Source organism: Hirundo rustica, chromosome 4 (genome assembly GCF_015227805.2).
Source record: "Hirundo rustica isolate bHirRus1 chromosome 4, bHirRus1.pri.v3, whole genome shotgun sequence".
NCBI lineage: Eukaryota > Metazoa > Chordata > Aves > Passeriformes > Hirundinidae > Hirundo > Hirundo rustica.
Window position 1 is genome coordinate 33,848,149 of NC_053453.1, and position 21,297 is coordinate 33,869,445.

Genomic DNA, 21,297 nt, shown 5'->3' on the forward strand with positions numbered 1-21,297 from the left:
TGTTTTTTTTTTTGAGCTGACACCCTCTTTTGATCTTTACAGACACAGGTTTCACCTTTTCTGCAACAGATGTTTATGCCACTACTTCATGCTATTTTTGAGGTGTTGCTACTTCCAGCAGAAGAAAATGACCAGTCTGCTGCTTTAGAAAAACAGATGCTACGGAGGAGTTACTTTGCTTTTCTGCAGACAGTAACTGGCAGTGGAATGAGTGAAGTCATAGCTAATCAAGGTAAGAAATTCAGTTTCTCAAAGGATAGTACTATGGTTATTCTCACCAATGTTTTGTCTAAGTAAATTATTAGCCTAGTTCCTGACAAGTACTGTTAACTCTGTTACAGTAGAATGGATTAATGGAAATATTATGTTCAGCTTGCCTAATTCAAATTACCTGTTGTACAGGAATTTGGGGTTCTGATACCCAGCTATTATAGGCATATTCTTCCTATTGATCTTTTCAGCTTCATGTGATCACTGTGCCTGTTAGGACAAGAACAATGTATCCATCTTCATGTATCATTGTATCTGGTGGATTGGAGACCCTACAATGTATGCCAATATAGAGTAGTGTTCAGACTGCTGGGCAAGACCACTCACAGCTGCCACTATTCATTGTGTCTGTTTTTGGAAGGACACATCAGTAAATCTTGTAAACTTTTATTACTGTTGCCGATCTTTTTTAGCAATGATCACATCATGTGACTTAGTATATGTGTAGTTACCAGGGTTTTCTCACCTTTACTGGCCAGATGCAAAGTAGTTCCTTTTCATGGTGGGAGTTTGAAGTCAGGCATCTAGTTGCTTGATACTTTTAGTGATTCTTTCTGTTTGAATTCCATCAAAATGGCTAAGGATTTCAGAAAGTTTAAATGACTCCTCTGCTAATGAAGCTCAGAATTCCTTTCCCCTCTCCTAAAATTGTGGTAATACTGCTGGGAAAGGAAAAAATAGCATTAAGTAGTGAGAGCTTTCTTGAAAGAGGTGCTTGGCAGTTGCGATGGGACAAGAAATTTTTAAAGGAATCAAACAAATAAGCGTAGATGCAGCACAGAAATTTGAAAAGTGTGAAAAATATCTTGTCGTATGTTGCAAGATAAGCTAACTACTTAAGTGCTGCTGAGTTTTAATTAACTCGTCCAAGTTTAGGTAGAGAGGACAAAATTTGTATTTGTAAATAGGTCAAAGTACTGGTCTCACCTTTGTGTGTGTTAAAGGCCAGAAGAGTAATTTAAATCTCCAAACTTAAAGAAAAAAAAAATTATAACCTAAATAAGAGTTGTCTTGCATCGTAGGGGAAACTTCCCAAAAATATTTGAGATATGTGCAAAAAAGAGCTATTTTGAAGTTGAAGCATGTCTTCCAGGTCAGTATTTATATAAAATAGTGTATGAGTACCAAAACATTTTAGGCTACATTTTGAAGTGACAAGTACATTTTAATGTGTTTAAGGTGCAGAGAATGTGGAACGTGTGTTGTTCACTGTCATTCAAGGAGCAGTGGATTACCCAGATCCTATTGCACAGAAGACTTGTTTTATTATTCTTTCTAAGTTGGTGGAGCTCTGGGGTAAGAATGCCTTTCTGGAATTCCTTTCCATCTCCTATTACCCATCAAGCAATAATAAAAATTGAAATGTTATTTTCCTTTTTAGGAGGTAAAGATGGACCAGTAGGTTTTGCAGACTTCGTCTACAAGCACATTGTTCCTGCATGTTTCTTAGCACCTTTGAAGCAAACGTTTGACTTAGCAGATGCCCAGACAGTACTGGTGTGTATTATGGATGGGGTTTTTGCATTCATTCCTGTGGGGCAGATTGAAGCTAACAGACCTACAATAACCATGGGGTATTAAAGACTGTCATCTCAGAAATAAAATCCCTTAGGTTTTGTGGGATTTTTTTTTTTTACATTTAGCTATCTGTATGATTAATTATTGAATATTGTAGTAGTGTATCCTGTACTTTCCTGTACTTTACCTAGATTCAAAATCAATTGGAGATCAAGTATTTAGCATTGACCTGCATTAATTATTAACTAATGTGCAGTAAAAGCGAACACACAGAGTTGGCTTTTCTCTAGTTCATTTTGGATTCAGCTGTGCAGTTTTTCTGAGTAGAGTGGAACAAAACCTGGAACGTCAAGACTTGGCATTATGTGAGGGGAAAATGAAGGGATAATGGCATGAACTAGCCCTTGTTTTGGGCCTCATTAGGTTCTTTAGCTTTGAATAGTGAACCAATAGACCAATGCCACAGTCTAATGCTCTGTGTTACATTTCAGGCCTTATCAGAATGTGCAGTGACGTTAAAAACAATTCATCTCAAAAGGGTAAGCTTCATCATACTTCACAGGGAATAACTGTCACAAGTTTTCTTCTAGTGGTTTTATCAACTTCTAAAAGTTAGATATTACTAGGATGAATTCGTACTGTACTGTTATGTAAAATAACAGGATGATCATAATGCTGTGCATGGATATGGGATCCAGTAGTTCTGCCTCTTGATAAAATAATGCAAAATACTGACTCTTCATTAAGGAGAAAAATCTGCTCACTTTGTTGCTGTTCTAGTTCCAGGGTAACTTATGTGAATTAGTAAAGTTGATTCACTTTCCCTTGGTAGATCTATTGGATTATATTTGTATTCTGCCAGCTTGTGCAGTAATCCCTCCTGTGCTGGAAGTTAGCTGATAAATATAGGTAAAGAAAACAAAAACTAAAGTGTTGATCAAAATGTTTGTTTTGCTCAAAGGTTTGGTCATTCCATTTTATTACTGCTTAGTTCACTGCAGATTACATAGTCAGTGTTAAAAGAGGAGAAATACTGTGTTCATCTATACTTGGTTACTGAATTTTGCAATAGGAGTAGCATGGTAAAAAAGTAGGCAGATGCCAGTACCCAATTATTTCATTTCTTCCAAATGTCATTGAAATGAGAGCTGCCTCCATAATTGTCTCTTACAGTTGACATGTAACAAACTGTTTGGCTCTATTGTAATTCTTATTTCAGTGCAATTTTTAGTGCATTTTTCTTCTGTGTAACAAAAGACACCAAATTGCAGTAGAACCTGTAATGGCAAGATTGAGAAATCTTTTTATTTGATAACAGCTGAGAATAACTTAAAGATTTGAAAAGCATTCCTTTTCTGTAAAATAGTGATGTAGACCACCATACAGTACGGGGCTATGATTTTCCATCTGTAAAAAAATATGCATGAAAAAAAAAAGTGTACTGCTTTTCTTTAGGGTCCTGAGTGCATTCAATATCTTCAGCAAGAGTATTTGCCTTCTTTGCAAGTAGCTCCTGAGATAATCCAGGTAGGAGTTCCTAAAAAAAAATTTGGAAAGCTCTTTACAATCATAAATGTTAAATGGGGAGAAATGCATATTTACAAAGTTAACCTTCTTTCATCCCATAGTAAAATTTACTCAGTTATTGCATATGAAAATAGGATTAATTTAGCATAAGGAGTAAAGATACTGCAAGGGTACCTTGAAAAAAAAAAAAAAAAAGGTCCAGTGCATGTAACAGTCTAAACAATCTTCCTACTTTAATTAAAATTTTAACTTGAAGATATCCTTGCAGATAGACGTGTTTCTGTCTCCTCAGCTAAAAGTGAATCGGATATCCTGTATTTGAAAAAAAAACCCCAACCAAATAGTTTTTCACCCTAGAATGCATTTGGACTATCATAGGCTTTTACAAGTTTTTATCCATAACATGTTTTTCTTCAGTTGCACATTAGGGAAAATACAAATGAATATCAATTACTTTACATATTAATGTATCTCAGGTGGCTTTGTTGCTCCATTTAGTTACTTTTTAGTTATTTCTATTACTTATTTCTTTGTTCTCTCTTACAGGAATTCTGTCAAGCACTTCAGCAGCCTGATGCTAAAGTTTTTAAAAATTACTTAAAGGTAAAAAGTTTTCTTTCAATAGCTTTACTTCCATTTAAACTTTGCCATAAAATTTAGTCGTAGTGACTTGAAGTAAAATCAAAATATTGAATTTTATAGTAGTTTTTAGCTATTGGGAATCTCCAAGTAGTAAAGCAGTTAATTGGAAAGACAGAGCAAACAACAACAAATCTACATCCATAAAATTGTCACTCATTCTTAGCACCTTGCCATCTTAGTAGTTTGATATTCTTGTGGCTTTCGTTTAATAGTTGAAAAAGCAAAAATATGATGCTATAATTGAAGAGAGTGTAAGAACACATCATTTTTGAGGGTGTGAGCATAACCAAATAGCATGTCACATCCTTAATGTGTTAACCAGTATGTTAAACACAAAAATTAGCTCTGTCAAACAAATTCTCCTATACCTCAAGCATTCCATGTCTTAATTTCGTCTGTTTTAATTTTTTTAAATATTTTTTCACAGGTTTTTTTCCAGCGAGCCAAGCCCTAAGGAAAGTACTGGAATCTCATGTACCTGTTTCCATAATGCACAACTCTGGTTGTTAATTTATAAAAATGCTAACTCTTGTGCCATTCAAACTGGCTTTGTTTTTAAAAAATGTTGCTTCGTGCTCACATCAGTATGTATTTTAACCTTCTGCAAAAAAGAAATGCAAATTCCCCACCTGTGTCTCAGACATGAAGGTATGTGACAACATGAAAAATTCTGTATACACAAACTTTTATTATGTATAGGATGATTTAAGCTTACACTGTAACACATACAGCAATGAAATTACACTTATTTTTTAAATTAAATGAATTAAATGTAAAAATACCTTCAGACCATAGCAATGGTTATTAAAATGTGTACATTTTTGATACGGAGTAAAATGTTTTAATATGACATAAAATTCACTTGTTCATGTATGGTGACATGAAAATAAAACAATCAAAATCTTTCTTGTAGATAGTCATTTTATTGAAGTTGTCTTAATGATAAAATATATATATACCTCCTATAAAACAGATTGGTGTAATAAATGATTTCACTTAAAGATAGCATCAGGTTCTATCTTTTTTTAATAAAAACAATAAAATTTGATCCAGTGAAATGTCTAAGTCTCCTTGAATCATTTTAGCTGAATCTTTAGAAGCTAGAGCATTCTTGAGTCTTCTGGATGTTACATCTGAGTAGAACCTGGCAGTTTTTCTGGTGCTTAGGTAATAAATTGTATTGCTGCCTTGCATGTGGAAGATACTGCCAGAAAAAAAAGAATTGCATTCACTACAGTATTTCAGTAGCATCAATAGTCTATACAGTGATTTTTAGTGGAATGCTGCTACTTTTATTTTTTTAATTTTGTAACATGACAGGTTTTTATGACTTTCATAGGGGCAGGGGAAAGTTAAAAAGTCTTGCCATGCATGGGATTTATAATACCTTCCTCATGAGCTACAGTCCATAGTGGAAAGCTGACTTACCTCTAGCATAGATGAGCAGTTTTCCTAGACTTTGTGGTGTTGTGTTCTTCATTCACTTTAATTGAAAAATAAATGGGAAACTGGGTCAGAAGCAGCATCCAGGATCCAAGTGTGGTGATGTTTTGAGCACACTGCCATTTTCATTTTTCACTGACGGAAGAAAGTACCTTTACTACCTTCAATAGGACAGTATCACTCCTGTAAGACTTTGTTCCTGATTGATATGTGTTTAATCAAAAGATTCTTGTTAATTGATTTGTTGTATCACAGAATGAGTGCTTGTGGTGCTTTTCATATTTCCTAGTTTCACAGTACTGGTTCCTTCCCTTTGCTGCCATACCAATGCCCCATTTCTTTTTCTCCCATAGCACTAGAAGTCCTCCCTCTCTGACTTGGAGCTTTCTAGGTGTTGCCATTCTCCTGCACCTCCCTGAAGGGCGCATCCCTGCCACTGCAGCTATGGCTGAGCATTTGCTGTCAGTCCTCTGTGTCTGTCTTGGCCTCCTTCCGCCGCAGTTATGGAAGCTTTGCCGCACCGAGGGGAGGGCTTTCCAGTACTGGGCAGATGATGATGTGAAAAATAAAGCTTCCATCTTCGGCAAGCTTTTTGGGTTTGAGTCACTCTTAGTTTTTATACATGAATTAGGGTTTTGCCTTCTCAAGTAAGGGCAGTACTGCTCAGAGAATGATTTAGCTGTTATCAAATTAGACTCTCATGAGGAAAGTCTTCAAACTAGCCTCTGCCAAAAGAGACCCTTCCTCAACCCCACCATCCTTCACTCCTCCTACAGGTCCCTTTGTGCCAAATCTGGAGCTCATCTGTGCCCATAATCAGCTATCCAGGAAGCTGAAGCAGCAGAAGCACTTCCCCCTCACAGTGTGTTGCCTGCTCTGGTGGTGGCAGATGAGAATGAATATAAAGCAGACGGTGCCAAGCGTAGGAGTGAGCTCTGTGGCACCCATTATGTGGGTGTACCACTACTATAAATTTCTACCCTGCCCTCCCATCCATCACTGAATGAGTATCCTGTAGCATGAGTAGTCTGGATCTTCAGAGAATGTAAGTTGGTTTAGCCTGAAGAATGAAAAAAGGATTGTTTACTTTGGTATGCTTGGACTGTGTTCAATCACCATGCTGTCCTGTCGGGGCTTATGCAACGTGAGCTGTAAAGCAGCACCTGTGGGGTAGTTTCTGTATCTTTAGCTTAACATATAATTACTGATTCTGGCTACAAACAGGTTATTTTTTTTTCTAATTTCCTTCCATGGTGCAGATGGCAGGTCTACAGCTGCTATTTCACAGCTGGGTTTGTAGTGGGTATGCAGTGCCTAGTAACATTCTTTGCAAAGATTCAAGGTTTAGAAAGGCAGTTGCTGGGTTTCTACATCCTTACTTTGAAGAAGTAGATTCCTGCTGTGCATATTTCTCTTTTTAACATCTGGACCAAGAAGTTCACTACCTACCCCCAAAGGAGAAGTCTAGTGGTGCACCTCGTAATCGAGAGTGTGAACTAGATTCTTCAGGCAGTGTTTAGATAGTTCAAACATAATACGAAAACTACTCAAGCACATGGTGTGACTCTCAGGGATGGTCCTGTGCAGAGCCAGAAGGTGCAACTCAATGATCCTCGGTAGGTCCCTTCCAGCTCAGCATATTCATTGACACTTGTGATATTTCTTGTGGGGTAGAAGAGGAAGAAGATAAGAGATAAATGGAGAGCACTCCACAGAGAGATTAGGTTGACAATCACAATTTATCCTTTTCCAGGCAAACGTTAATGATCTCATTTAAAGGCTGCACCAAACACAGCCACCTGCAGCTTTCCTGTATGACTTAACATTGTTGTGGTCAAAATGCCCCTATATCTAGACTGAAGATATTTAAAATCATCATCATCATGGTGGTAACTCCTCTAGTATATAAGGTGAATTTCCTCTTGTAAAGAGTGTTTAAATGGGAAATAACTGCAAGTCATAATTAAAGATGAGGCACCTTTTCTAGAGAAGATGGTCCCTTTTATTTACAAGCTGGTATAATGGCTAAAGACTGATAAGCTTTCAGGCCTTCAAACATTTTTCCTGGTGTGAAGTGCAACGAGTTTCATTCAGCCTGATATGGGAGGACAAGTTTGGGGCAAATAGCTTACCCAGTGCAGGGAAGACATTTTAGCAACTCCTTGCTGTCCAGAGAGGCAATCTGCCCTTTTCCGTATTCTTGTCAGCTCTGGCAGTTGTCTGATTCCAAAATGAAATGATTCATGATGGTAAGCCTTAGTATTGCAAAATAATTTTCAAATTTTTCAAAATCTTCACTGCTCTTAAAAAATAAAGTCATCACTATGTAGAAAGCTCCCCATCCTGTCCCAGAGACAGTTTTTTGGCAGGAATTTTCTCACTATGGGGTGAAATAAGTGCTACAGCAGGTGCCAGGAAAAGGTAGGTGTGGAGGGAGCAAGCCTCTTTCAGCAGCAGTTGGCCATTGGGCCTGTTAGGCTGTAGTGTCACCCTGTAGCCATATGGTCACTGGACTTTAATTGTGACATTTCAGTATGTTAAACCAACAAGAAACCAAAGAAAGGAGAGTGAAGGAAAATAACAAACATGTTTTAAGCAATTAGGTATACTAGGATTGCTGGGAAGGACGAGCACAAGTGAAACAACAGGACTTGGTGGAAGTGGTGCTGAGAATAACTGACAAAAATTGGATGGGGCAGCCAGAAATAGGAAGGCCAGTATCTCTCTGTGAAATCGTGATGGCAAAAGATGGTGCATAAGAAAAATATGTTGGAACATGCTAGAAAATGTATTTCTGCCAAGGTCAAGATTCATGTGGTCCTGGGTAATAGAAGTGGGAAGTTAGAGGCACAGTGACGGCTTGGTGAGAAAAGTTTTCTTACTCTAGTGGGTCTTTCTGTTCTCCAGTTGCTCTAGTTGCTCACACTCATTGTGACAGATGCAGATGGGCAGTTGTATATATCTGTAATCTGTCTGTAATTTGTCTTGGGGTGTTGTACACAGTGTTTCTGACTTACTATGAGGTGAGTAGCTGTAGGGGATATAAATTACATGTTAATACAGACATACAGTATGATAATCACAGAATCATTTAGATTGCAAAGGACCCCTAAGACCATCAAGTCCACCCACTAACCCAGCACTGCCAAGTGGTGCCACATCCAACACATCTGTAAAATACTTCCAGGGAAGGAGACTCAAGCACTTCCCTGGGTAGCCTGTTCCACTGCTTGGCCACCCTTTTGGCAAAGAAATTTTTCCTAATATCCAATCTAAATCTCCCATGGAGCAACTTAAAGCCATCTCCTCTTCTCCTGGTGATTGTGAAGATTGTTTGGTAGATCAGTTTTGCATTTGTTGCTCGAACATGAAGGCTTTTACCTCTCTGTTTCTCAGGCATTTCAGAAAAGGAGAAGAGACCAGGCTCTAGAGCAAGATTTTTTATCTAAGAATTTTTTTTTAAATTGTCAATACAAGCAACTATTCCACTGAATTCTCCTAGATGGCTTTAGATCTATGGGAAAAGAGGAAGTGTATAATTAGTGTGAAGTTTGCTTGGGAACATTAATCTGTACATGTTGTAAACACCTTTGGAATGCATTCTCTGGTGGCAAGCTGGAAAGACCTGCCTTACGTCATGGAATCGCATCTCTTCCCTCTGTAAAACTACAGAAGAATATGGCTTAAATAACATGGAACTACAAAAGGCAGTTCCAGAAGAAATTAAGTTGGCTGCTGAACAGCTTTGCTTATTCTGCTTCAGCTGTGATGCCCTTAAGTACTTAAATCAAATATAGAAAGCAAACAGATTACAAAAGTAAATAGCTCAAAAGCGTTTATTTTGTTCAGAGAATTTGTGATACAGGAAAAACATCTATTAACTTGCTTATGAATTTCAAGTGTTACTGTTCTCACCCTCTTAACAGTAAAGTTAATGGTTTTCCTTTTGGAAGATTGGTAAAATGCAATTTTGAGTGAGAAATTTTTAAAAGTTAAATAATTCATTTGGATGTATATTCTTTCTTGACAAATATCTAGCATGATTTCCACTCTCCCCTGTTTTTTTTTTTGCTAGGTTACCCAGAGGGTCCCAAGAAAAAGATTAGAAGATTAGAAGATCATAATATATTTTGCTTGTTTCAGTGCCTTCAGCTCTGATTGTCTATGTTCAGCTTGACTTTTGTTTGTTTGTTTTGTTTGTTTCCCTAGCATTTTTTCTTTTTTGAGTTCCGGCATTCACAGCTACAAGTGTGAAGACTGTTTGCAACATGCCAGCTTTAGCTGCAGTTCCCATAGCCATATTGTTAGGATGTAGAGTTCCAATAGTATACAGCTACAGACTTTTGTATTTGGGAACATGATTGAGAATCTTAAATACAAGAGAGGTGAGGAATAGCAGAAGTTTTACTTATATGTTAAAAAGAAATAGAAGCAAGCAAAGTAAAAAAAAAATCTAGAATGAAACTGCAGTGGCACTGTCCTTTTTTGTGTCTGTTTTCTCCTGTTCTTAAATCGAGAATAATGTTTTCCTCTGATTCATGCTGTGAAACATTTAAAGGTTAGAGATCTTCTGTGCAATAAGGATCACTGATTATGTTGCAGACATACACCAAAATGTGAACCATTTGGATCATGCAAACCTCATAAATCTTTTTCACTGCTTCAAGAAGAGGGGAAAACGCATGGATGATAATTGCAGTGAGAGTAGTCAGTGGCCAGACGCAGGGGCGGGGTGACACTGCATCTGAGATATTCTAGGTGTTAAGTAAACAAAGTCCTGGGGAACCTGTTCTGAAGTCAATACAGACACTGCTTAGAGCAGGTGACTGCACCAGAGACCTCATCCATCCTCAATGAGATTTAAGACATCTAGTTCTATAAAGTATCATCATACTTAACCAAGTTCAATTTTATTCAAAAGTGGAAGCCAATACATATTCACATACAAAAGTTCACAGGCATTTTCCTGATTTTGTGGGGACCCTCGCTAAAATCCATATTAACATTCTGATGAACATTTCTGAAGAAGACAAGGCTGGCTCATGGGTACCAGCATGCAAAGCTGGGTACAGAGGAAAGGGTAACAGAAAGAAATAAATCATGTAACTTCCGGGGACCACTGCAGTGTTTTGAAAGATGCAAGGACAAAATGCAAATGTAGTAGGGAACTATTCCCTCTACAACATAGCATTATAAAGCAAAGTTCAGATGCCAGCAAATGGGAAACATGAATTAAGCATTTATCCTAAGACAATAAATGCATCAAGGTCAATTTATCAGTTTTACTACAGAGAACTTCGGAAAAACCATAGTACCCTATAACAAGTGAAGCAGAGAAAAGTCTGAACTTGTGATAAAACTTATGAAAGGTAAGATAATAACAATGAACAAAGCCTGTGAGCAAGAAGCTGCTGTCAGTTCCTCAAGAGAACAGGCTTCCAAGACTTGGGAACTCCAAACAGGAACTATAGAGCAACAAAAGACGGGTCGTCTTGGAAGGAAGAAAAAATCCCACAACTTTTCACTATTTCCCCACTATAATTATGATCAGGTTACATTATGCATAAAATTATCAATATTTTTCATTATACAGAACATTCACTGGAACAGCAACATTACCGAACAGACAAAAAACACATAGCATGGGATAAATCAACCAGGAACTTCGGTTTTAAAACATAACAACTGAGTGGGAGCAGGGATACGAAAACTGCCACAATTTCGTGAGATTTTAACAAGGTGAAGCAGAGGGAAATTACACGGGGCAGGAAATCATATCCCTTGAGCCCGCCGTGGGGAGGCGGCGGTCCCACAGCTCTGGCTCAGTGCTCGGGGCGGGAGCAGAGGCAGCTCCGTCTGGGGAGCCGAGGAAACGCAACCTCCCCCGGGCCGATTACGCAGCAAAAAAATAACCACGGAACCTTCCCCGGAACCGCTCCGAGCCCGTTGGGAACATCGCGCCAGCGAAAAGACCCGCAGTGACCACTTTTATCCATCACCCGAGTCCCACTTTCCCGTGTTTCCCAGACATCTCGCCGTACCGCCTCGGGGGCGGGCACCGCCGCCTCGGCCGCCGAGCGCGGGCCCCGCACAGGCCCCGCCGGGCGGGAAGGGCGCGGTGGCTGCGCCGCCCGGGCGGTGCCTGCCCCGCTCCGCCTCCCCGCGCCGCGGCAGGAAGCCGGAAGCGGCCGGGGCGCTGGGCAGGCCGGCGGGAGGCGGCTGGTGCGTGGGGCTACCGTGCAGGGCGGGCTCGGGGTGGCCGCGGAGGGCCGAGCCGAGGTGGGCTGCGCCGGCTGCGCGCGTCCTCCCCGCCACCGCGCTGGTGCCGAGGGGAGGCGGCTGCCGCCGGGGCGATGGTTTCAGTTTCCCGGGGCGGAGGTGGGGCCTTCCCGGGAGCTGCCGGGTCGCGGGCGGGAGGCGCGCCCCGAGGTAGCGGCGGGCCCGGCCGTGCGGTCTGGGAGGGACGGAGCGCGGCCGGCCCGTGGCCTCCGCGGCGTGCCCGGGGCCCGGCCCTTGCCCCGTTCTCGGTGACTTTATCCCCGTGAATGTGCCTCAGGAAGCGGCGTCGCCTTCGTGGCTGTAGGAGTTGTTAAAGTTTTACCTCGGGAATCTCGTCCTGCTGTGGGGATGAGCCCCGGTGCTGTGCCTCCCCGCTCCCCCCTTCTCCCTCCCGCCCCGAGAGAGGGACCTGGCACTCTGTTGGTTTCCAGGACCTGCGGTCCCAGACAGGCCGAGTCCTCTACCCTCATTACGGACTGGATGTGCCTGGAGTAAGGGTGGTGAGCAGCACTGGAGCAATTTGTTTTGTGTGCCTTTGGAAGAATCTTAGGGTTCAAGCAGCACTTGTGTGGCCAAGGGCAGGGTATTTCCATGATTCAGATGCCAGGTGTTGGACTGGAAACTCCCCTAAGGAGGTTATAGCTAAAGAAAGCAGGAGCTTTAGGGGGAGAAGCTTTATTTTCTAAACCTTGAGAGAAGGTATACAGAGAAGTATAAAATGTTAATAGTTAGCAGACTGTAAATAACATTTATTTGGAACCTCAGCGCTTTGCCTGTTGGCTTTGCTAGCACATAGGATCTTGCCTGTAAACAGAAAGAGCCATCGCTGTAACTTCATCATCTGTCCCTGCTTGCCTGGTGAGGTTGTATATTGCAGCTGTCAACAGAGGAGCTGTACCTGCTTTGTGTGTTTATCCCGTTTGCCTGAGGTAGCAGAAAATTCCTTCCTATTAATTAGAAGCAGTCAGTACTCCTGCTTCTAAGCATTGGGAGTTAAAAAAAAAAAAGCATTAGCAATGCAGTCTTTTTTTATTACAATCCCTTCTGCTGATAAATTAAGGGTAGTCACATGACGAAAGAAGAAAAATCTTCAATAAAAAACACCTAAAAAGCAGCCCCCAAGCCCCTGAAATGCTAATGAGTCATGGGGGGGGTCAATAAATCAAACAGCTAGCTGGAAGATTTCTTTAGATGTATGTGAGGAGCTTTTGACTCATTTAATACCAGACTTAATGACCATAAGTGAGATGTGAAGAAAGTTCAGCGTAAAGTCTACTGACAGGATCAATCATACAGTTAGAGCTTTTATTTATTTATTTTAATAGGAAACCCTTAGTAACTTGATTTAGGAATATAGTGGAAGAAATTAAAAGAAAACTTGAGATGCTGAGTATTTAGCAAAGATCAGTTATGATTTTATTAGAGAATGCAAAGTATTGAAGGAGACCTAACATGTTATTTGATCTAATTATAATTTGAAGGTTAAAGCTGAATGAGACTATACCTTAATAGTGAAGACTGCCCAAAAGAGTGTACTCTTTTAACAAAAAAAGGGTAATAGTGCAATACTGACTTGGTTTTGCCACTTAGTATGTACCCTGGGATTAATATTGCTATATTTATATCTATATTTAGTTTTAAGAGTGAAAAAAACCCAGACCTTGGGAATCCATTAAATTACTTTCTGGTCTGGAGTTTTTTTTAACATCCACTGAATGATACTGAAGATCATTTATTGCATTCATGTCCTTTTGTTTTTTCATCCATTGACCTTTGTGCATATTTAATTATAAAGTAAGAAGGTAAAGTAAAAGAGTTGATCATGTACATAAGCTACCTCATATTGATTTTTTGGGGAAATGTAATAATTCAGTCTCTTAATGGGCTGCTGATTTTTGGTTTTATATGAATAGACTTCGATGAAGAATTTCTGTGCACCTTCTAGCAAGGATTCGTTGTGTTTCTGTGTCTTGGTATGAGTCCAGTGAATGTTGTTTTGAAGTCAATCACAAAATGCATGCTTACTGGTAATGTGCCAGTTGAGCTGTTACAGGCAGGGGTTTAATTATGAGAAGAATGTTTTAACTTGAAGATGGTACAGATGGTTTACAGAGCAGGCTGTGCATTACTTCTTTGCAACCTCTCTTCCATACCCTCTGTCTGCATCGTAGATAGCTTGTTGCCATCTACAGTAATTGCCCTATGGGAGCAGTCATCTTATTCTAGTATTGCAAATTGTCTTGTCAGAGTTAACCAAGAATCATAAGGCTTGGGGATGTGGTGCAAGGGGTTTTTTTGTTGTCTAGATTTGACATAAAAACTTTAGTCCCTTCCAGAGGCATTAAGAACTTTATCTAGATTTTGCAAATAGCATTGCTCTGTGACTCTCAATTAACTGTAGAGTGATGTCAGGTCTTTGCATTCTGTCTCTGCAGAAGCTTCACATCTCACATGAGCGAAGAGCTAAACGAAAGTGTGCAATCTGCAGACACTACAGATAGAGAAGTGTGCTCAGAGGGGTGAGAACTGTGTGTGTGTGCAGCGTAGCACGGTGGGATCAGGAGCAGTGCATGGGCCTGTGCTCCGCTGGCTGCCGGGCCAGGTGGGACAGTGGTGGCTGCCATGCAAAGGGCTTTCTCTGCTCTCCTGCCCTGTGCACTGTGAGGCCCCTGTGTCACCTGTGCACCAGGGAGCTCTCAGAAAGTGCCAGCCACCTTCTGGTAATAGCTACAGGAAATTCTGTCATGCCTCTTCTTCAGTAGTTACAGGAAAGGCTTCTTTCTTTGGGTATCAGTCAGCAGTTTCCTGTCAAGTATCACGTGCAAATAACATGCTGTGTTCCCTGCCGAGCTGAGCAGAGACGTCTACTGTAGGAGCTTCTCTGGTCCAGTTACCATTTTGCTCTTGAGATTCTTTAGGTTTGTGAAGCTCCGTCTTTGATTTTAGAGCCTTTTGCTAGGTTTAATGGCAAAATCAGTGTGTTAATTAAACCAGAAAGTTAAGGGTATTCACCTGCAGCTCCCGCTGTTTTGGCAAACAGAAAAATCTGGCAGCTGTAATGTTTTATTTTATGTTAATAATTTTGATTTAATCAAACTGTTTTTCCTCTTTCTTTTGTATCTGTGAAGACCTGAGTATTTGACAGTTCATATTGCAGGAAGGTGGGGAAGCCAGGCTGTCTCTGTAGATGTGACATACCCAATAAAAGTGGTATAAAATATCTGTATACATATCTGCCATAATCTCTAATGTTTGGCCTATGTACACAATAATGGAATTCAGTTAAAGGTCTTGCTTACCTTTAGAAGACCTTGTGCGTGTGTTTTTGACTCTTTTCTATGTATTTTATTACTTGATCGTTTCAACACCATGTACAACATTAAAGAGAGTATAATATTTTCACCTTTCTGGTTGATTTTTCAAACAAAGTTTGGTGAATACAGACCTTGAATGCAGAGAGGTGTTGTGTCAATGGCATTAGTTTTGATTGTTTGGTTTATTTTTGTTTCCATGTTTCACCTCTTACTCCTCCACTTGGTTATTCTTAATTCTCCATGTCTTTGCAGTTTCATTTGGGGTTTGCACATTTTTATCTCCTTCTAATTGAAATAAGTGTTTTTCATGTATTTTACTAAATTATAATTCAGTGTATTGAACCTTCTGTTTTTAAGGTGAAAAGGAAAACTGTCTGATCAAAGAGCAAAGATGCAGAGCACTTCAAATTACCTCTGGCTGTTGTCTGACATTCTAGGACAGGGAGCGACTGCAAATGTTTTCCGGGGGCGACAGAAGGTTTGTGAGGAATTTTCTTATGCAAGTAGCTTCATGAAATCAACAAAAAAAGTTCAACATTTTGGCCTAAAGCAAATGTGTCTATGTAATTATTCATGCTTTGTTTTTAATTTTTAATATTTGAATTAGAGTTGTGTAGTTAGATTTCTAAGGACTTGTTCTTAATGTTGTATTATTTTTCCTTTTAAAGTATTAAATATTAGTAATTCTTCATTCCTTTTTCTTCAGTTTTACGGAAAAAAATAAACCTTATTCAAGAATTTCAATAGAAACAAATGACCTACCAATTTTTATTACATGATCCTATTATTTATATATTTGTTAAACTGTCTTTTCATTGGTTTTTTATCTGTTCTTTTAAAACGTGTTTTGGTGATTTTTATGACTTGTGTGTATAAAATATTCTTACTGTAGTGGATGAAGCTGTTGTTATTTGTTGTCTGTGAGTCAATGCTTTTTAAATGTCTTCTTGGTGACGTGCTTCGGGTAATCAGTGGAAACTAGCGATTTTTTTGCCATATAAATGACACACTGATTTGTATGTTGAAACCTGAGTGAAGGGCTAAGGTGACCTTACTTGTGTAGGTCATTCTATTCCTGTGAATTTCACAGTATGTCTCACAAAGTGAAGATAAGTGTAGTTGTGGAAGTTCCATTACAGTAATGATAGTCTATGTGAAATCATTACAAAGTGATTTATAAGAGACAGTGTTTCTGTATTCCACATTTAAGTGTGAAACAACATTAAGCAATAATTTAGCAGTTAATGTGCTTTTCTGGGTAAGTGAATTTCAACACAGAGTGATCCCCCAGTTGCACCTGTCATCACCCTCACTAGTCTGAGCCTGTGACTGCAGCTCATATTCAGTGGGAGAAAGCTTTTACCTGGGCACCAATAATTCATGTGAGTGTGCTGCAAAGTGCACCTTGTCTAAGCATGTGTCCTCAGAAATAATCTCTTGCAGAAACTGCTAACGCAAGCTTATGCCTAGAGTGGGCCCAGGAAGATGCTTTGCCCTGGGAGGGTCTGGAGTTGCACTTCCAGCTGGTGCTGTTGTTGCCTGAGCATGTTGGGGCGTACTCCCACTGGAGAACTTGAGTCTGATTAAGCTCATGATTGTGCTCCTGACACTTATTGTGTGGGTTTGAACTGCTTCAGGATTTTACTTGAGCGGCATGTAATGCTCAAAACTGCCTTTGAAAAAACAAAACACTGGTTTATCGGTATAAACAGAACGGCAAAGAGAGAGAGAGCAGCATTCAGCTACCAGAAATTTTCTTTTAACTTAAGCAAGCCAAGTATGTGCAAGCCTCTCATTGATTAGTGCAAGTAGCTCTTGCTGAAAAAATATTTTTCAGCTAAATTTATGAGTAGTTCTTAAATGTATAGCATTTCTTACACTAACTGTTCTTTTTTTAAAAGACACTTAGGTTTTGAGACCTAATGAGTTTCCATTCTGCCAGTCTGTTTGCTTCTAACCTATATTAAACTAATGGAATTTAATTTTTTTTTAGCAGAATCCTTATTTCCACCTTAGCACAACGTAGTATTTTGAAAATATTTCTAGACTGGTTATACTCACATGTACAATAAAAAATCTGAAAATGCTTGGATAATGTCTATGTGTACATTTACAATCTTTTGCTTCTGCTTGGTGAGTAGTTTGTTTGTTTTCAACAGAAAACTGGGGATTTATATGCTGTCAAAGTATTTAACAGTATAAGTTTCCTTCGTCCTGTGGATGTTCAGATGCGAGAGTTTGAGGTATTGAAGAAACTAAATCATAAGAACATCGTCAAATTATTTGCCATTGAGGAAGAGGTAATGAATTGTTGTGATCTGGGATGTATGGAAGTAACTGCACTAACTGTTTTTTGTTTTATCCATAACTATAGAGTGTATAGTTAGATTTTTAAAGAATGGTAACATATATGATGATACAAATACTCCCACCAAACCACCACCATATTTTAGCTTGCTTTCTTTCTTCTTGTTGTTGCTGTTGAAAGAATATGCTTGCTGTGAGTAGGTGAAACACCTTCAGTGTGTAGGCTCAGATTATGATTCTTCATCTCAAGAAGCCACTGTCCTAAGTTTTATCTTGGATTAGGATTTTTAAGGTATCTACATGTATTAATATTTAATAGTTGAATAATGGAACTCTTTATAGTTGAAGGTGTTTTGGTAATCCTGACAATTTTATACTTTTCCTTTGCAACCAACTAAAATGATGACATAGGAAACTATTATACAGTAGTGTAATAGTATAAATTGGAGCAGCTGAACTGAAACTGAGACTGACCAGTTGAAATGACCCAGATGATGTGATGAGTAAAGAGTAAAGGACAGGTGGTATGCTCAGCACTTAGTTTCTCACTTTTCCACCTGTCAATACTGCTGTCAACCTTTTAGTGCCTAGAATTTGAGGCTTTCTTAGTTATTTTCACCTCTCCAAGCTGGGATACATGTGACAATCACCTGCACTTCTTTTGAAGAACACCAGAATGGAATTTATGATACAGCTATAAGTTTTACTTTTCCTTTCTTTTTTGAAAGTAACATCTTGTTGTTATAGATGATATCTGACAGCGGTGTCACAATAGTAAGATTCTTAATCTCTTTTTGATTTTTTTTTCAGACAACTACTAGACACAAAGTACTAGTTATGGAATTTTGTCCATGTGGGAGTTTGTACACAGTTTTAGAGGAGCCGTCTAGTGCCTTTGGTTTGCCAGAGTCTGAGTTCTTAATTGTTTTGAGAGATGTGGGTATGTAGTCTTTGCTCTTTAGTCTAATTTGTTGACTGAAACAAACTCATACTTGTTTTTATCTTGAAACAGCAAGAGACGAATTTTAAGGACTGTCAACTAGCTGAAGAAATTAATATGGTCATATGGAATCACATATTTATGTCTGTGTGGGTATAGGTAGCTGCATTAAGAAGCCATTTCTGTGTAAAGTATTGATGTAAATTTTTTTCTTTATTTCAGGATGATTTTTCACATATTGAAAATACTTCAAGTGATAATTTCAGGAGACTTAATTAGAAAAATTATATGGTTTACCTGCTACGAAATTTTCCTCCTGATTTACCTGCTATAAAAATTACTTTAGGGAAGGATGTTACTGAGACCAAGAAATGCTGCAATTTAGCTGTTTGGAAAGAAAAAAAAAAAAGCAGTCTGTGGTCATGTCTTTCTGTTAATTGAGTGTCCCTTCTCATTTCCACTTCCCAATGAGAACATAAGCATGTCTTCCCAGCATCAGTTACAATACAGTGTTTGCAGAGTCTGTGTCACAATGTGTGCATGAACTCTATTTATTTTTTCAATTGAAGTGGCTGGAATGAATCATCTCCGTGAGAATGGAATAGTGCACCGTGACATCAAGCCAGGCAATATAATGCGTGTTATTGGTGAAGATGGGCAGTCTGTTTACAAACTTACAGATTTCGGTGCAGCAAGAGAACTTGAGGATGATGAACAATTTGTTTCTCTCTATGGCACAGAAGAGTATTTAGTAAGCTCATATGATTTAATTTTCTGTTGAAGAAATGTTTGAAGCCTGAGGCCCTTCATGATTATAGTTGAATAGATGAAGGTCAGGTTATTGGGAGTTAGCATTTAAATCTTTGTATTACAATTGTTTTTATAACTTTCTGCTGGACTTTTCACCTTGGTTCATGCCATCTTCTGCTGATGTAAATATATCAGCCTTGAAATAATTTCCAGGTCCAGCTTCAACTGTTGCCTTGTATGAAAGGAGGAACAATGATATTTTAGTTATGAATATATTTGCCTTTATCTCTGCAGATGTGTTTTAGTTTGTGTTTGAGCTACTTGGATGATGTTAATTGTAGTTAAGATTCGCGTGAAACTTTGCCTAACCAAAGGAAGGCAGGTAGAGACAAGCATCCTAGTATGATTTTCTTCCTGCCATGTTTTCCCACATGTGCATCATAAGTGACACTCTCCCCTGCTGTGGATCTTTTTTCCATTTGATTTCTGTTGTTTCAAAATCATCTGGAGGAATACTGAATTTCTTCTCTTTTTAGTGGTCGTTTATCCCAGTAGTCACTCTTCAGCTGAATTTTAAAAATTTTTTTGCAAACTTTTTAATAAAAGTGACAGTCATACCTAGGAATATAGTGATGTTTGTCAGAATAGCTTAAGCAACTTCTATGATACAAGCAAGCTTTTATTTTTTTTAAAGAACTGAAAGTTTAGATTGACAAACTACCTTGCTGTGAAAAGATAGATTGGGCTTTTTTGTTCATAAAGCTTCATAAAGCGATTCTAACTTTTTTTTCTCTTCAGCATCCTGATATGTATGAGCGAGCAGTTTTGAGAAAAGAGCATCAGAAAAAGTACGGAGCAACAGTTGATCTGTGGAGCATAGGAGTGACCTTTTACCATGCTGCAACAGGGAGTTTGCCTTTCCGACCTTTTGAAGGACCTCGTAGAAACAAGGAAGTGATGTAGGTAATTTAGAAGGAAAATTTTATCTGTTGGCTAATTAAATCAGCCCTTGAAATACTTTTTTACCAAGGAGTCCTACACGTAGTAAACTTTAAAAGAGTGAAAATATTTAAGGAAAAATACTCTTTTATTGTGGTACAGCCCCAGTAGGCAGCTGAACATCCCACAGCTCTTCACACATTCCTCCGTAGTAGGATGGGGAAGAGAATTTTAAGTGTGAAAGTGCAAAAAACTTACAGGTTGAATTTTTGACAATTTAATAAGTTAAAAAAAACCAAAAAACAACACCACAAACAGCAGCCATTGCCTCTTAAACCCAAAGGGAAACAAAACCAAGAAGAACAAGTAATGCAGAAAAATCCCCAGTTGCTCACGAGCAGCCAGTTGATGGGCCGTCAGTCCCTGACCAAATGCCATCCTGGCAAATTCTTCCCCACTTCCTCCTTAGCTTCAGTTGCTGAACAATGTGGTATGGTATGGAATATCCCTTGGGTCAGCTGTCCTCCTCTATCCCCTTCCAAATTCTTGTCTGGCCCCAGCCTACTTGCTGGTGGGACAGTAGAAAAGTAGAAGTGGCCGTGATGCAGTGCTTCTCAGCAGGGGCTAAACATGCCTGTGTTATTAACACCATTTTGGTCACAAATCCAAAATATGGCACTATACACTGCTGTTAAGGAACTTAACTCTATCCCAGCCAAGATCAGTGGAAACATTCTGCTTCAACAAGAATTTTACTGTGTGGCACCTTAGGATCTGAATTAAGCATTTAAATTGAGAAAGACCTGAATTGAGCTCCCCCAAAATACTGATGTTTTTCCACACGTCTTTCTTTCAGCATGGCACTAGGCTGGTCTGTTGCAGTGCTGTTAATGTAACTCGAATACTCATGCAAAAATAGGGTATTCTGAAATGGGGTTTCAGTGCTGCAAATTTTTGTTGTCCTTTAAATGATGGTCTTACTCAGCAGTCTTGAAATGTGTGCACTACCAATGACATTTGAGTAGTATAGTTGTGGACTGCAGCTGAAGATAACAGGGGTGGCTCCTGAATGGAAAACAGAAGATCTGTCTATGGTGTGACAATTGTATTCAATTCATGTTTCATCCTAGTCTGGTTCTATTTTGTTTTTCTGTATGTTGCATTTTAGGAATAAAGCAAGGTGGTACTTGGGACCCCTAACACATCAGTAACATCTCTGTTCTAGTACTCCATATAGAACTGAGTCCGGTTTTCTTAGTTGAAGAAATTGTCCATCTTGTGATTTTTTTTCCCATAAGAATTCTTGTTGTAGCTGGTTCAGAGATGTTTTGTATGTATCTTGTTCTCCAGAAAGAGAAAGCATAACTG

The 21,297-nt window shown here is 39.0% G+C and overlaps 2 protein-coding genes across 6 annotated transcripts in view; both read left to right on the forward strand.

Moving 5' to 3' along the window:
- XPOT (exportin for tRNA) overlaps positions 1 to 4,983 on the forward strand; it is a 29,570-nt gene extending 24,587 nt beyond the window's left edge. Inside the window, exons 19-25 of one of the 2 annotated variants that reach the window (XM_040062366.2) lie at positions 43 to 232; positions 1,450 to 1,566; positions 1,652 to 1,767; positions 2,280 to 2,327; positions 3,244 to 3,315; positions 3,862 to 3,918; positions 4,385 to 4,983. In XM_040062366.2, the coding sequence (XP_039918300.1) occupies positions 43 to 232; positions 1,450 to 1,566; positions 1,652 to 1,767; positions 2,280 to 2,327; positions 3,244 to 3,315; positions 3,862 to 3,918; positions 4,385 to 4,411 (627 nt within the window). In that variant the 3' untranslated portion in view covers positions 4,412 to 4,983. The remainder of the gene's footprint in view (positions 1 to 42; positions 233 to 1,449; positions 1,567 to 1,651; positions 1,768 to 2,279; positions 2,328 to 3,243; positions 3,316 to 3,861; positions 3,919 to 4,384) is intronic. The other variant, XM_040062367.2, reaches the window with a different exon arrangement.
- Positions 4,984 to 11,556: 6,573 nt separating this feature from the next.
- The window catches only part of TBK1 (TANK binding kinase 1), a 28,523-nt gene continuing 18,782 nt past the window's right edge, over positions 11,557 to 21,297 (forward strand). The window contains exons 1-6 of one of the 4 annotated variants that reach the window (XM_040062432.2): positions 11,557 to 11,622; positions 15,351 to 15,471; positions 17,153 to 17,293; positions 18,111 to 18,240; positions 18,810 to 18,991; positions 19,789 to 19,949. In XM_040062432.2, the coding sequence (XP_039918366.1) occupies positions 15,385 to 15,471; positions 17,153 to 17,293; positions 18,111 to 18,240; positions 18,810 to 18,991; positions 19,789 to 19,949 (701 nt within the window). In that variant the 5' untranslated portion in view covers positions 11,557 to 11,622; positions 15,351 to 15,384. The other 3 variants (XM_040062434.2, XM_058420320.1, XM_040062433.2) reach the window with 3 other exon arrangements.